Source organism: Talaromyces stipitatus, genomic scaffold (genome assembly GCF_000003125.1).
Source record: "Talaromyces stipitatus ATCC 10500 scf_1105507295511 genomic scaffold, whole genome shotgun sequence".
Taxonomy (NCBI): Eukaryota; Fungi; Ascomycota; class Eurotiomycetes; order Eurotiales; family Trichocomaceae; genus Talaromyces; species Talaromyces stipitatus.
The window spans coordinates 1,132,887-1,148,702 of NW_002990119.1; the positions used below are offsets into that span (position 1 = coordinate 1,132,887).

Below are 15,816 nucleotides of genomic sequence, written 5' to 3' on the forward strand. Positions count from 1 at the left end.
AATACGCTCGACGACGAACGAGGGACGCCTTCCGGGAACACAAGAATGAGACCGAAGATCGCAAGATACAAGAATACATTCAGGATGGGTTGAAGAATTTGAGGATGATGAAGGTAATATCCCTTTACCTCTTGCGTGGCGCTGAAGTGGCCAAATGCTAAAGGAGATATAGAGACAAACTGTGATCAGTCAATTTTATCAATTAGATCGATTGGTTGTGGAGGGGCAGAAGACGGTAAGTCGATAAATGAAGCTCCTCGCCATGCATACAGAACCTGATAATCGCCAGGGTAAACAAGTCGGTGATAAAGGCGATATTGTTCGCCAAAAGGATGTTGGGTGAGTTTCTTCTTCCTACTGTGTTTGACTGAGCATTGCTAACGAGTTGATAGCTGGGATTGATTGCGGTTCTGGGATCTGACATGAATATTTCCATCTGAAATACGCCACTTTTGCATCTACTAACCCGGATTGTTTCCATGACGGCGTTTTCGCTGATTGAAAGGACATAACATGTATACATACTACTACTGTTTTAATATTGACGGGTTGCGCTGTTTAAAGGTCTGGTGTTGTATGTGAATTATCTACTCCCAACTCTGCATTCGACTTGTTCGTATAATGATCTCAATATCGAATACATCATTTTCGCCATACCATTCTCATTCAAATTATGTTTGTTAGTAGGCAACATAGTACATAGTGAGAACTGTAGAGTGAAAACACGCTAAGACAAAAGCGGTTAATCACGTGTGTCAATCGCAAGTCTCTCCGCAAACGCCTCCGCGCTTCACGGTGCAGAGCTCACAGCAACAAGCAAATCACGATCGTTTTCAACCAGAAAACACATTACACAATTAATCTCAACAACTCTAATATAAAACACGATCTTTTCGAGATATTCAGGGTATTCTACGGAGAGCCGCATCGATTATCGTTCGATAACTTCCGAGCGCGAGTTCTCTCCGCTCCTCGAACATGGCGCCGACAGTGAGTTTCCATCGCTTCCCATCAGGTCTCATATTTTCTCTTTTCTTTTCTATGACGGACTGCTGGACACACGCGACCGTTTTGGGGTCACCGATATAATTAAGACACTTTGTGGTGGTTACTATCATCGCATATCATACCCTGGAATAAGACTTGGAACTCACCAAATTCAATATAGTTCAGATCCTCCCGATCAGGCCGACAATTCGTTGAAACCGCAAACCGCAGTCGCACAAGCGCAGCAGACCACGACATATTCGAGGGCCTACCCATCCGCCGCTGGTCACGTCAAAGCCATACAATTTCCCAAGAAGCCAAAACAGAAATCCCAGCTGACAATGCCGGCACCACCAGCAGCACTATCACTGGTAAAACCGACCATCATCATCCTTTTCCCGAATTACCTATGCCCAAGGATAGTCATTTACTAGCTCCGCAAAGCCGGGCATTACTTCGCGCCGCGAGGGCGGGGTATATTTATCTTCTTCCAGCTACAAAGGATACGCAACCGGTCGATGAGAGGGAGGGACATGATATGGAAGATGCGACTACGCCAGCTGCGAAGATGGAGAGGAGTTATACGACTCGAAAATGGAGTCAGGTCCCCCGTCATGTTGAGCTTCCGGAAGTCGAGTTTTTGGCAAAGAGAAGACCTGGTTTACCGTCTCTTTATGGCGCTTCTGGTGCGGTTACTGCTGCTGTTCCTAATGCTTCACAACCTATGCGGAAAGCCAAGATTCGAAAGATCAACCCAGATACTGGGAATATTACTATATACGATGCTTGGATTCCAGAAGGCCAGAAAGTGGAAGGAGAGATTAAAGATGAGTCTCAAGCTGCGAATGGGCAGCAGGATGTTACTGTTATCAAAGCGACTCCGGCACCGGGAACTGTGGTGGAAGGTGTAGGTGTTGCGAATGCTGAGGGTATTGTGGTTGCGTCAACAGCCGTGGAGTCCCCCGCGAAACGAAAGGGACCGCCACCACCAAAACGAAAAGGTAGAGGACTCAGAGGCAGAGGTCGGAAGAAAGTCATGTTTGCTCCTGGTGAAGGTGCCGAAGTTGGCGGAGAAGATAGACCTGCGGATGGCGAACAAGAGGAAGACGATGAAGACGAAGAGGGTGAGGAAGGTGAAGATGCCGAAGATGCTGAAGATGCCGAAGAAACAACCAAACATGGAGAAACCCCTCAAGTCGACACACCGGTAGCCCCTGCTACAGCGCCGAAATTAGATCCGGAAGCGATGCCAAGTTTGACACCCCAACCTGTTGCTGCTGAGAATAATGTTGTTTCGAGTGCGGTAGAGCATTTAATTCCACAGCCACAATCCCCTGTGCGGCCGGAATCTGAGCAATTGACTCCTCCGGCTGGTCCTGGTTTGGCAATTGAATCCTCGAATGTTGAAGAGGTGTCTGAAGTGAAACCAGAACCTACACCCAGTGCAGACATGATGGAAGACGTCCAACAGACTCAACCTAATCCAGCGGGCACTGTCACTGAACGCGTTGAAGTTACGGAAACCGTTCAACCTGCACCGGATGAAAAGGTGGCAGTTCAGAGTGAAACGAAAGTTGCGCAAACTGTGCCATCAGATGTGCCCGTTCCATCTGAAACGGTTGAAGGATCTGGGAGAGCGTCAATTACTCCTGAAATACAGCCTAACCAGATGAACACTCTGGTCAAAGAGCCTGCGCGACCTACTGAGACGTACCACATAAAGACTGAACAATCACCAGTTGTTGGAGCTCCTGATACCGAAGTCAAGACCGAGAACGAACCTGAATCCACAGACATACCAACCATGCAGCATCCGCCAATAGAAGATACAAAGACAGCTACAGAAATGACGATTGAGAACAAGGCAGGAGAGTCCTAGAACATTCACGTTCTCGTTATTCCGAGTGTATTCTATTGATTGCTCACATAGTTTTCGTGTTTTTGCCGGGAGCTCTGTTTTGTATGGTAAAGGCGTAAAATAGGGCGTTTCGAACATGAAATTGTAACACATATCAAATGATTATTCTTTATATCTATGAATATCCTTCTATTATACCTCCCTACGCGACCTATGCTTTTGATAATATACCTATATACAACCTTAATCATCTTCTATGACACGTTCAAACCGATCTCAACTCAACATCATCCTCATCATCCCCAACCGCAAACGTATTACTATTATTAACACGCTCATAATCCGCCGAAACTCTAGACTTCTTTCTCCGAGCCGTCGCATCATCACTTCGGGATATCGTAAGTAACGCAACGCTCACAAACTCCAACAAAAATCCACAAATCAGAGAAATGATTTCCATGGGGTCGTGGGTGTTTAGTCCCTGGTATAGAATCATGGATGCTGAGATGGTACATGTCGCAAAGCCGACGTAGTACATTGCATTCACCCTATACCACAAGTCAGTCCATCAAACCTACACCACCGAGATAAAATGCTAGGATAAGAGGAAACAAACAAATAAGCTGAGAAACAACTCATAGCCTTATTCAAATAATGCGTTTGAGTCAACGTCGTAACCACCAGAACCACCAAAAACACATACGTCGACGCATGCGTGAATTGATTGTTCCCCTCAAAAGTGAGTTTGACTGCGATCCCAAATGCTTTTACGCTCATGACAGATACGGAGCCCACGAGGGAGCAGATACTCATGTACACGACGGGGTTTGTGCGGCCGCTTTTGGGAGCGATGCGGTTGATTGTGTAGAGGGTGTAGATTATGACGAAGAGGAGGTATGTTAGGAATACTTTGGAGGTTAGTATACACTTTCCCCTTTTTCTGGATGATGGGGGAGAGGGACGGGCGTACGAGGTTGAGTAGCCAAGTTTAATACTTCGTCGATTGTATGGATTTCTCGATCAGCCGGGGCATGTAGAACGAGCAGGATGGAGCCTAAAAGACAGTTTGCGCAGCCTACGCGGCCGACGGTGTTGAGTTCTTCTCCGAGAAAGTATGCACCCAGAACAGCTCTAAATCTCGACTGTCAGCACTGTCTCGTCACAGAGGTGATTTATAGGGGGAACTTACCCAATCAATACACTCAATGCCCCCAAAGGTGTAACCAAAACAGCAGGCGCAAACGCATAGGCCGCGGTATTCATTAATTCCCCAATAACGACTATCCAGTCTATGAGCAAGACAACTTCATCAGGTTGGAGAGAACATACGAGTAATAGTTCCGCACCACCAGAGCGGATTCCGGATATATTTGAATCCGTCACCGTCGTATCCTAGACGGTCTGATGATTGTATAAGACTCTAGACTATAGATTAGTTGGATGATTCTCTACCTTTGACGGAGTGTGTGACGGACCCTTTTTGTGATTACATAACTCGATCCTGTATTCACCAAATCAGCTTCTTTCCAAACAAGCTGTACCATGCATATACATCATGACGCAAATCTCCTTGGCAATATGAAGGATAGGCATACCAATAGCCACAGAAGCCAACACTGCCAATGTAAGGCCAATAAATCTGCAAATGACCTATCAGCCACATCCCAAGAGACATCCATTGGAGATAAACTTACTTATCATGCGCCGTCGCCATTATATTCAAGTACTTAAAGAAACTTTTTCGTATATAGATGTGTAGATACCATGTGTGTATAATCACGATATATTTTCAAACCTGCGAATGACGTTCTTTAACTCGAACACAAATTTTCGATATCTGGTGTGGATAGAGTAGTCAGACATACCTCCAGAATACCGTACAATATCTTAACATGAATTCGTCCGAACACTGAAAAGGAGATGCATAAAAACAGAAAGAAGACGAAAGATTTGTCTCTCCTTGAAGTAATAATCAGGAGGACACTCTAAAACGGGAGGTATGAACCAATCATATTCCGTGGATATACATTAGGATGACCGCCGCTAGTCTGGTTTTGGAAATAGCGCAACAGACCACTTTCTGCCTGTTTTGTGAGGCTGAAAAGAGAGATCTAAGTAAGCAAGTAATGTATTAACGCTCGACTGATTGAATTAGAATACTCCTTGGTAATGATCCTGCCGATACATGAACTCATAACAATCACCGATGAGAACCCAAATAACAAGCCCTAACTCGAAGCAAGAAACCCCTATGCTGATTATGAACTCTCCTCAATAAAGCCAATTCAAAAAATAGAATGGGATAGTAAATCAGTAGATGAAGTCGAGAATAGAGTTGAATACAACGAGGAGATAGAAGGTAGATTAACCCAACCAGCCAGATCAACAACCAGATTCGCCCGCAATTAGAATAACCGTAAAGCAACACCAACGCCAGATATGAAGTAAGTCCGATACCAGGTGCCAAAGATAGAGAAAATAGTCGAGGATTAGAGATCATTTGCCCACCTTCGTCAAAGCCGCTCTGCTTTTAACACTCCCGCTTGGAGTCTTGATAGGAGTCTTTTTGCTAGGCGTTTTCTTCAACGGGGTCTTCTTTGCAGGACTTTTCGCTTTCAAAGTTTGTGTTCCCTTCTTAAAGCTAGTCGATCGACGAGCCGTCGCTTTGAATCGGATCCGAACTTTCTCTGACGCCGACAGTGGTTTCGATACGGCGTTTGTCTCTTTGGTAGGCTGTTTGGAAGCCGACTTCGTAGTGTGCTTCTTCGTCACTTGTTGATTCTTCACTTTGGATGTTGCTTTGGTTGCCTTTGCTGCGGTGGCCACCTTCGTGACTCTCGACTTGCTAATAGTCTTTGTTTTCGTCGTAGATTTTGCCGAGGGTTTTGTTGTTTTCGTGACAGTGACGTTCTTCTTCACTTGAACTGGAGCCTTCTTGCTGTTCAATGCTGACTTGGCTTTGGACACTACCTTGGAAATTGTCCTAACCGACGTGCCTGCTAAGGTTTTTCTCTTTTTATTAAGAGCAGTGGTCGATTCATCCAGCACATTCCCTAGCTTGCGCTTTGTCCCCACAAGAGTACTCTTGGCTTTCTTCTGCAGAGCTACCTTCTTCTGTTCCGCTTTGGACTCCCTGATTTCGCGTCCCTTTGGGCGAGGGCCGAGAACACCACGGCAGGTTGGAGCGCCACAGCGGCATTGTTGAACGTTCTTCTGAGAGTATGGACTTTTTCAGGTTAGTATATTCTCTACGTTGCACTTGGAGTCAACGTACTCAAAGTTATAGTCATAAGTGAGCTCTTCTCCAGTCATGATACCTCTGTCACCTGCAAATAGAGCCATGCGTGGCTTCCCACCAACTGTCCATTTCTCCATTCGGCAGTTGGGAGCGCATGAATGATTGACGAAACGCGCAATAGACCCGCGTGTTGCATCGATGATCATATTTTGGTCAAAGTACATCAGGTAATAGCACTGCATGTGTGTTAGATTGTATTCCATGGTACGTTTGTAGGGTCAGATTTCACCTCATTGTTCTTGTAAACCGTCCGCATGCGCCGTTCACATTCGCTCTGCGTGATAATCTCGCCTGTGTACTCCACAATAACCTGATTCGGTTCAAAGGTACGGTTGCTGCGTACACCATACCCTCGATCGGCTGTCTTAATAACCTCCACGCCGACGTTATATTTCCCGCCAGCCTTTGTACGCTGCTTCAACTCCTCAAAGCTTCGATTGCCGCAGTTAGGTCCAACGCGGCAGTTGCTCGAATCACATTCGTAGAACATGAACCGATTCTGACAGTCTTCATCACATCCAGTCTCTTCACTGCAAAGGCAAGTTGAAAGCTCGATCTTTTTATTCTCTCGCCAGAAACTAGCAGCATCGCCTACAAACACGTCTAGAAGTAATTAGCATACTGTCATCAATGGACAAGATTTGAACTTACTTCGGTTTACCTTCTTCCACTCATCTGGCTTTGGCTGACCTGGAGGGAGAGGCGAGAATATATCAAAAGGAAGCTTAAAATCACGGCCAACTTTGAGCAATCTCTCCCCAGCAAACATTGGTAAAGGCAGAAGTTTTCGTTGTGGCTCGGGCGCAGCTCTGCGTTTGGCGGCCCTGATTTTATTATTCGCCTCGTTCAACCGGGGATCGTAGTCGCGTTCTTGACCAGTATACATTCCTTGATCCAGCCATCGCTTGGGTTTGAACTGTGGTGCAACTGGTGCTATTTTGTCAGTATCAGGTTTTTCTGCAGAATCCAACTCTGTCTTCTTTGCTTGAAGATCACTATCGGACACTCGGCGCTTCTTGTGATCAGGCAGCTCAGAATTCGCTAGACTGTCCTTTGCAGGAAGCGAATGTCGAGGGCGTAGACTTGCGCGACGCTGCATGACAGCTTTTTCCATTGCATCTCGAGACCGTTTGCCCAAGACACTGGCAGCTCTATCGAGCACTTCTGCAGCTCGGGTGACCATACTAAGTCGAGACGACCGGCGCGGTGGTGTAGCTTTTTCTCGCTTGTTGATTGATATATTAACTTCCATATTATCCTCCTTGTTTTCCTTAGCATTAGGATCATCCTCCTTGGCTGGGCGAGCTCGTAGTGATCGTCTTCTTGGTACCTCCTCTTCTTCGGACCGCTTTGAGACGGGTGTTGCAAGGTGCGCATGTTCGTTAGTATCCGGTCCGTCTCGCAAGAGGGTTGTCTGGCTCCATGAATGGTCGTGGTTGGTATCATTCTTTGGTGACGAGGGAGAAGCGCGGCTGTCGGCAATGCTGTTTATAAGTGTCTCTCCTGAAACAGTACGATCTTTGGGACGAGTTGGCGATCTCCCCGCCTGTTTCGATTTATTCTCCTCCTCTAAGTCTCGTAGATTCTCTAGTGCGCGGAGTGACAAACGCGTCACACGCGCAGATCTTCGTCGTGGTTGGGGTTTCTCATCGCCGGCGACAAGATCATGGTTGCTCGACGTTTCGGAACGACTAGCTTCTGGAGTGAGTAAAGGACCGGAGAAGTCAACCCCGACGGGGCCGTTGTTATTAAAAGCGTCATGTTCCATCGTGTCTGTTGTAATCGTAGTCGCGGTGGCAGCAACGACAGCCGCTGCTGACTCTAGGGAGGAATGGGCACGGCGCGTCATCATCTTGGAAGAATCCGGGGCAGCAGCAACTGCCTCTCGAAGGATGGAATTGGACAGTGCCGCGGGTGATAGGAAGTTGACAATCGATTCGAACATGAAGATAACGTGTCAAGAGGAAATTAAAGTTGGGAAGAGGGAAAAAGTGTCCAGGTGGACGGGGGACCCAACGGGGGATTTTAATTGAATGCGCGGGAGACCGGGGACTGCAGAAGACAGAAACAGGGTGGAGTAAAGAACGGGTTTGGCTAGTCAGGTCCAGCACTCAGAACTCTGATAGCTGAGTTCAGCAGACCGATCCTGCTGTCAGGATGAGTGATTTTAGTCAAACGGAGGCCAATCTCACGCGTCGTGGAGGATATCTCCAATCTTAGGTGGTGATATCTGTTGGCGTGTAAACATTGACCATCAGCCTGAACCACGACAACAGAATAAAGATCAGGCGATAACTGGCTCAAATAAAGAGTGCAACAGTGAGTGATGACAAAGTCTTCAACAATGGAATCGTTGAATAGGGCGTGGTGGGATGAAGTTGGTGTCGAGCGGACAATGGAAGCGAGGTGAGGGAGTTGGCAGAAAGGGAACTCAGTCAGCAACCTTTGCCTGGAATGCTCCTACCTGCCTAGCCTGTAGTACGTACATACCCCGGTCAGCTTGCTATGGAATATATCAGTCTTACACGAACTGCTCAGTGTGAATATTCAGCTTCTCTTATTCTCACGGCCTACCCTAATCGCTCCAATTTCAGTTTTCACCTTCTTCAATAGAGTTTCCATAATTGGTCCTACAACGAGCCCTTCCGGTCTATGTATGGCTCTGTTCAGACAGCTTCTATAAGATCAATGCTACGAACATATACTGCATAAGTATCGTCTGCAATGACCCCTCCGCCTAGATGTACCATGCCAGAACTAGACGTATCAACGACCATCCACTTGAGTCATCAGCTGAAATCTTCCCCGATGTAGCTATTCATAAATCTTCTGGACGCCGAGGGACATGAATAGGGACTACGTATGCAACAAACCTGTAAAATCAGATGCCACCACAAATATTTGATCATTCAGCCATTCCCGGTTGACTATAACCATCCACTCAGGGCCTTCCCTTCGACTTCCCATCCGCTTTCACCGTTCAGCCTCGCGTTCCAAAGTTGATAAAGGGAGATCAAAAAGGGTAACACGTAGGACAGCGTGACGGTATACTTGCTGCAATCTACGCGGCCCTTTCTTATACATCCGAGTATACCAGTTGTATATATGCCCACTCTCTTGGCTTGTAGTGTCCTGCCGATGACGCTACCACAACCTCCATCCTCTCACCACTAGAGCCAGCCATAAAGTTACCGCCCAGTAGCTCCAGAACTGATCTCGTGAGACACATCCTCCCTGAGCTGTAAGTCTGATGTTGCTACCGAAGAGGCTTGCCCGCTACATATTGACATATTAAATTGTCTAGACACGTCCGAGTCTGTCTTAATCCGGATAAGACGTACCTTGTAGATCTCGTTACAGCTAATATTGGAGATCAACGCCACCGATTCGTAGTACTTAACTACACTTTAATATAGAAAGTTCGTTGTGCAGGTGGCTGAGGCCATTCTCTTACATCTGCCTGGGTATCATATAGATTAGGCTGTTCACCAGGGCATTGCTAAATAACGCACCCGCTACCAAAGAGGGTTTGACTTTGACGTATGATATATGCCAAAAATATAAACTCGTATTCAAAAAGACTAGTACTCTAGCAAGTGTATACTGTCCGTAAACGAGAGAACGTAAGCATAGTTGTACAATGCAAAAAAGAGGGGAATCATTAAACAAAGAATAGAAAATAGTCAGGTCGTATGAATGATAGTAAGTCATTAATGCCAGCAGCACCAAAAATGAATAAGCAAACGGATGAATCAAAAGACAGATGCTATGGACGGTTGTATCGAAGAATAACAAGAAGGAAAAAGAATGGAAGAAGCTGGAGGACTATAGTAGTACAATAGTGAGGTAATAAGAAGAGAAAGGGACGAGGACCATTCATGGTCTATTATTGCCTTCCTGCATGTCAGGCTGATACGAAGAGCCAGTATTCGTGTTTCGTCCAACAACAGCTTGCATTTCCATCCCAGCTTGGGCCTCAATATCATTAGCTGTCAGATACTTGCGCTTCTGCGTTGCAAAGCGCTGATCGCCTTGTTGATATGGCTTCTTGAATTGAAGATATGTCGGTGGACGAGGCCTTGCGAGCACTGAAATCCAATTCCGTAATACATTGCCCTGAGTAAAAGGCCGAAGACGATCTGCTTTGGCGAATTTGTGGGAGTTGAGATATTCGCGTGTGGTTTCACCACGACCCACGAGCCAGAGGTGATAGATCCAGAGTGCTGCTGGGTAAGGTGCACCAAGCGCGCCGTAGATCACCATTGCGAATGGAACTCGCCATGTGCTGATAGACGCGCCAAATGAGATGTGTTCCCGTTGTTGATAGAGCAGCACATGTGCCAGAGATGCTCCAAGAAGGAATAGGGCCAGGATTGTGGCAGAGCTGACAAAAGTAAAGAAATACCGGTAATTGCGACGGCCAACACAGTTATTGAGCCAGACACAGTGGTGATCTAAGGTCTCAACACAGTTGTCGCACACTCGACAATGATAGCATCGTGGTGGTCGCCAGATATTGCAGGTTTTGCAGTATTTGACCGGGACCACCATGGCATCAACTTCAGAGGTAGCCAATTTGGTCATGACCCAGTCAGTGGTTGGTGGGCCTAAAGTCAAGGGATCAGCAGCCGGATCAGTCGTGGGCAATGGATGCAAGTTTCGTGGGATGATCTTCAATTGATAGTCAGTACTCAACTCATCTGTGATACTCAATTTCAGTACTCACCCCAGGATCTACGACAGAGGCGTGTACAAAAGATGAGAAACAAACGTAAAAGAGGTATGCAAAAATGATAGGGATTGCCGGAGACACATTATGCCATAACCAAGGGGCTCTAATGCAAAGTCAGCTGAATCCATAAGAATACGAAGACATAACATACGAATATCCAAGAAACAATCCCACAGGAAGAACTATCAAAATACCCGTCGCAATGTTGACCGGCTTGTCACGAGAGTTCTGAAACCTGCCACTGCCCCAGAAGGCAGTATTACCTGTAAAATATTCATAATTCTTGCCGAGCTTTGCGGGTGGCTCGGGCATCTTATGTTCTTTCATTGAACGTGGAGAGGATGATGTTACAGACGATAACCTTTCACGACCTGTATTATCGGTTGGACGCTGGGAATCCTCGTTTTTGTTTTGCAGAGATAGAAAGCCGGATCGGAATGATAGTGGTGATCTCTGCGGTGGATCGTGCAAAGAACCTGTCCTGACAGTCTTATTTATATTAAGTCGCTCCGGGGCGGACTTCTTTTCACGTTCATGGAGTAGCTTGACGCTTTCTCCCAGACTCCTAATAGTCGTGTTCCCCGTTGGGCTTGCGTTCGAGGTGTTCCGGTCAGAGATGATGGGATCTGTGAATTCCGTGCCTCGAGAAGGAGGGATTTCCAAATCAGCAGCTTGAGCGCCCAGACGCAACGTACTGCTCGATATCAAACTTCTTCGGTTAAGTGCGCTTTCGTCCTCGACAGCTTCCGGTGGCTCGGAATATGCCTCTGAGGGCACCTGACTTGGACGACGATGTGCTTGTAGTCTCTGAGAGCTCATAGGTCGAAAGAAAGCCTGGGGAGTGAACGAAGGAACATGCGTTCTGCTAATTCGACTCATTCGACTGGATGAGCTACCCGGACGAAGCGCATTCGAATTCCCTGTGGATAATCGCCCTGCTGGCGGGGGCCCTCGTCGAGACTGTGGTGGCTGGACCGAGGTCGGGGCGCGCGAAGAGACAGAATGATCTCCATCTTCAGAAGCAATATCCGTCATACGTGAGGAGATACCCCCAACCGAAGGGGGGCGTGGCATGTCCAATCCAGGTGTTGGAAAGGCGGGACTGATAGGAGTCGAAGCTGTGCTGGAGTCTGGCATAGCTTGATACCCGAAGACCCAACGTATTATATGTCAAGACTATAAGAATGCAGAGCGAACGTTCATATTGCGATTATAGGGTAGTCAGGCGTATCTGGACAATGGAATTGTGTGCCTGATCAATGATATGTCCAGCGGGAGATTGTGGGCCAAAGGTAAGGAGCGAGGATGAGGAATCCGAAGAGGGTACACGTCGACAGAGGAAGGTTGGATATAGAGTATAAGGATGAGTGCAGAGAATTATACGCAGATAAAAGAATGGACGGGTTTCAAATGAGAGACTGAGGATGGGTTGTGGTCGTGATGGATTAATTCTTCAGTGTTGTTTCTCCTTAACGACCAAGACTCCGACGGCTGATCTGTCACTGGGTCCCTTGCGCTAACCAAATACGTTCTAGAGGGCTGAGCTTATTATCAGTCTGATAAACTCTCTCTGTGTCTTCTACATAATTGTGCTGATATTTTGGTGAGACTTCATGGTCAGTCCATCAACCAACTCTTTGCTGATCTTTCCCTCCGATCGAGAACTTACTAGAGTACCCCTCATCTGTAGGCTGCATTTGCGTAGAGTGAAAAAAGATCCTAGATGGCTTGGGCGTATGAGCGATGATGAAGCCGAGATTACTTTGACCAGAATATTACCTTCTGGCTGCGACCAAGGGCTTCTCAGGACAGATATATTGGTGGTTTACTTATATGTTTCCGTCGTGGGAGAACGAAGACGCTTGTTGGATCAATTTACCCCAGATTAATGCCAATGAGATCCTGCATCCTCCGCCACTCTGGCGATCCCCATTGTTGCATCCATTTGCTTGCGACAGCTTCATCGATAGTAGCTCTTTTCTTCGGCTCAAGGACTAGCATCAACTCCATCATGTCATGGAAAACCTCCTCCTCTTCCACCGAAAGCATGTCAAGGCCATTTCGCCCCCGTGGTTGCTGTACGTATTTGTCAAACCGCGTATTCCAGTGTCTAGATGTATTCCTATACCACTGACGAAGATCTCCTTTCACATTCTTGCGGCCATCTTCTTCAAACGAATTGCTTCTTTCCTTTCACTCATACCACCACCGATCTGGAAATTTTCTAAGCATCTCAACATGCTGTATCGTAACCTCGTCTAGTGAGACTGGAAATTATTCAAAAGGAGGTCTACATTCAAAGATATCCTAGATAGCACATGCCATTGTCCAGACATCACCAGGGAAAGAAAGAGGCTCATCTAAGTCCCCTGCGTCGGTAAAGCGGGATTCGGGCGTGTAAGTAAGAATGGTGTATGAGCAGTGTATTGTTTTGTTTCTCGAGGGTCGAATGCTTCTCCAAAGTCTGCGATCATAATAGGGGCATCTTTTAGGGTAACCTTATCACTATCAATACCTAGCCATATGGGAATGACAAGCTCTGAGGGAACTCCAGAGTCAAGAAGGTGACCATCCTCCCGTACAACGAGCTCTTTCACTGGTTCACCAGTTCTGGCTAGTAGGTGATCCCGAGTTATGTTTTTCATCTTGGGAGGCAATCGAAGAAGGATATTTGAAAGATGAAGATCTGTAGATATATCAGTCTTGTCAAGGGAAGTGCATTTGATTTATAAACGTGCCCCCGTGAACAATCCCTCGGGAGTGAGTGAATTGCACTCCAAGGACAAGTTGTGTGACAATTGCCCTGGCTGTAGGAAGATGGAGAAGCCGATGATACGGATACTCTTTTCACCTCGTTGATGTTGACTCTTGCAGCATCAGTGACTAAACAGCGATGAGTGCCATTTGGTCTAGATATTGTGAACGAATCGAGGACTCTCTGGATTACAGCTTTTCCGGACAGGCTGGACTCAGCGTTTGCCAGTCGCGAGAGAATTTCAATTTCATGAGTTCGATCTGCTTCATTCAGCTGTAAGATTTTGAGGGCAATTAGGTGGTGCCTTTCTGTATCTTCCGCCAGTCAGGTCGTGGCGGAACGAGCGAATCCAAGTTCGTGAGCAATTATATATCGGCCAGAGCAGAATTCATCACCTAGCATGACTGGGTGATAACCTTCTGGGACATAATAGTCTAAGCGTTCGACATCTTCTGTGAGCTTGTAATTCGCTTTGCTGGGTTCCATGCAAGTTGTCAAACTTCTCCGGCGAGTACATACGTGAAACTGCGCTGTCCATCTTTGTGCATGGAACAGCATAGGTACAAATGGACTAATTCTTGGGTATTTGAATGGCCGTTGCCGGCACGGTTGGGCATTCGGAAGAGTGAAACTCATTTAATTGTTCAGCCGGAGCGAGCACCGATGACGCTATTGCTGCAGGTGGAAACAAGAATTTCATAATGCCACTTTAATTGGTCCCGAGAAGTATCCCATCGTCGTCTTTTGATTTCGATTACGAGCTCCTTTCCTCAGTGATGGGCTGTTGCTGCGTTTCATGTGCACGTATCTTGTCATTGGATATCTCACGAAGCTGTCTTATAGTTTGAATACATGTTAAGACCATCACCGATGCCCTTGAGAGCAAATAGTAGATTGGTGTAAGTATATGTTGTAGTTGAGGCTTAAATATCCGACGGAACAGTTATCCGCCTCATAATTCAGGCACCAACAACATCCGCAGTTCCGCCTCCGGAAAGCTCCAATGATAGCAAAGCCAAAGGTAAAAATCACCTGATCCGCGGGCCGAGATATCATCGTGTGAGAACGACATCACATCACCAACCTCAACCTCAACCACCAACTCTCCCCTCCGCTGTGTCCACAACCACTATAATAAAAATGTCTTCGATTGCTTCTTTCACAGCTCGTCGGGCTTTCGCTGCCCGTCCAGCTCTTATTTCTCGCACCCCCGTCCGCCGATTCGCCAGTTCCGCGAAAGAGGAAGCTAACCTCGACAAAGCTGGCAAGCGTGACCCCGAGCTTTACGTATGTTCTATTTAATACACGAAAGGATGGTCAATTGAGGGATATGGGATCTGATTGTGGTTATTCTTATAGGTTCTTCTCGGTGTCATGTCCGGTGCTTTCATGCTCGCTGGATGGTAAATTCGCCCCATGCGTCTTACGATGCGTCATCTGCCACTACCTCAATTGCACATCTACAACCTCAATTCGCGATAGCAACATAAGTTTATCAAATTACGAAAAGCTAACGGAGTACCGGTACAGGTTCTTCGGTCGCAAGCCCACCTCAGTAACCTCCGAGAGCAACGTCCGCATCGGCGAATCCGCCATGCCCTGGGAGGGTGAGAGCGATGGCAAGGTATTCAAATACCAGTACCACCCTCACGGCGACAAGAGCCAGCCTCTCCGCAACGCTCCTAGTGCCCTTAACACCGTCATTGTCCCCAACGTGACTTTGCCCGCGGTATATACTATACACAAATCCACACCATATTCTTTGCACAGATGATACTGATATTGTTTGGCAGGATCTCCACGAGAAATTCAACAAGTACGGCAAGGAGGAATATGACTACTAAATCTCTCTCCTTTTTTTGTGATTGCGGAAACTGGACAATGATTTCATCATCGACCGGATTCATGTTCCGATTGATTCCATCCTCTCTCTTATAGAATCCCCCGAGTTTTACGATAAAGGAGTCATTATACCTTGCTTGTACTCTAGAAGACAACGATGACCCTCTCAAGAAATCAGTCATCTTCCACTAGATAGAAAAAGAGAAAAAAACAGCATCACCCAGACAGAGACTTATTTGTTTGTTCTTTGTATAGCTTTGAGCAATCTGTGTCTTCGAATTTGAATATTATTTCTTTTGTCCGCTGCACTATCCCGTCTCTTCCAAGGCCACATAATAAATAAA

The 15,816-nt window shown here is 46.7% G+C and overlaps 6 protein-coding genes across 6 annotated transcripts; 2 read left to right on the top strand and 4 right to left on the bottom strand.

Annotated features, from left to right (window-relative positions):
- Positions 1-814: 814 nt before the first annotated feature.
- TSTA_101290 (uncharacterized protein) lies at positions 815-2,866 on the top strand (the record flags this gene model as incomplete). The annotated part of the gene is made up of 2 exons (XM_002486082.1): positions 815-990; positions 1,169-2,866. Exons 1-2 carry the CDS (start codon positions 979-981, stop codon positions 2,864-2,866), a joined length of 1,710 nt encoding a protein of 569 aa, XP_002486127.1. The 5' UTR covers positions 815-978.
- On the bottom strand, positions 2,571-4,771 carry TSTA_101300 (uncharacterized protein). The gene is made up of 9 exons (XM_002486083.1): positions 4,711-4,771; positions 4,540-4,640; positions 4,441-4,484; positions 4,321-4,346; positions 4,175-4,265; positions 4,035-4,125; positions 3,816-3,976; positions 3,462-3,753; positions 2,571-3,393 (listed from the first exon to the last, which is right to left on the bottom strand). The coding sequence occupies exons 2-9, from the start codon at positions 4,557-4,559 to the stop codon at positions 3,111-3,113; spliced, it is 1,008 nt and encodes a 335-aa protein (XP_002486128.1). The 5' UTR covers positions 4,560-4,640; positions 4,711-4,771; the 3' UTR covers positions 2,571-3,110.
- A 190-nt stretch (positions 4,772-4,961) lies between these two features.
- Positions 4,962-8,088, bottom strand: TSTA_101310 (histone-lysine N-methyltransferase (Ash1), putative; the record flags this gene model as incomplete). Its single annotated transcript, XM_002486084.1, has 4 exons — positions 4,962-6,071; positions 6,120-6,319; positions 6,373-6,746; positions 6,795-8,088. 4 exons carry the CDS (start codon positions 8,086-8,088, stop codon positions 5,342-5,344), a joined length of 2,598 nt encoding a protein of 865 aa, XP_002486129.1. The 3' UTR covers positions 4,962-5,341.
- Positions 8,089-9,693: 1,605 nt separating this feature from the next.
- TSTA_101320 (DHHC zinc finger membrane protein, putative) lies at positions 9,694-12,012 on the bottom strand (the record flags this gene model as incomplete). The annotated part of the gene is made up of 3 exons (XM_002486085.1): positions 9,694-10,814; positions 10,870-10,978; positions 11,027-12,012. 3 exons carry the CDS (start codon positions 12,010-12,012, stop codon positions 10,020-10,022), a joined length of 1,890 nt encoding a protein of 629 aa, XP_002486130.1. The 3' UTR covers positions 9,694-10,019.
- Positions 12,013-12,750: 738 nt separating this feature from the next.
- TSTA_101330 (uncharacterized protein) lies at positions 12,751-14,247 on the bottom strand (the record flags this gene model as incomplete). The annotated part of the gene is made up of 5 exons (XM_002486086.1): positions 12,751-12,985; positions 13,027-13,133; positions 13,727-13,938; positions 13,972-14,105; positions 14,150-14,247. The coding sequence occupies 5 exons, from the start codon at positions 14,245-14,247 to the stop codon at positions 12,751-12,753; spliced, it is 786 nt and encodes a 261-aa protein (XP_002486131.1).
- Positions 14,248-14,748: 501 nt separating this feature from the next.
- Positions 14,749-15,781, top strand: TSTA_101340 (uncharacterized protein). The gene is made up of 4 exons (XM_002486087.1): positions 14,749-14,917; positions 14,990-15,033; positions 15,161-15,359; positions 15,424-15,781. The coding sequence occupies exons 1-4, from the start codon at positions 14,771-14,773 to the stop codon at positions 15,472-15,474; spliced, it is 441 nt and encodes a 146-aa protein (XP_002486132.1). The 5' UTR covers positions 14,749-14,770; the 3' UTR covers positions 15,475-15,781.
- Positions 15,782-15,816: the final 35 nt, after the last annotated feature.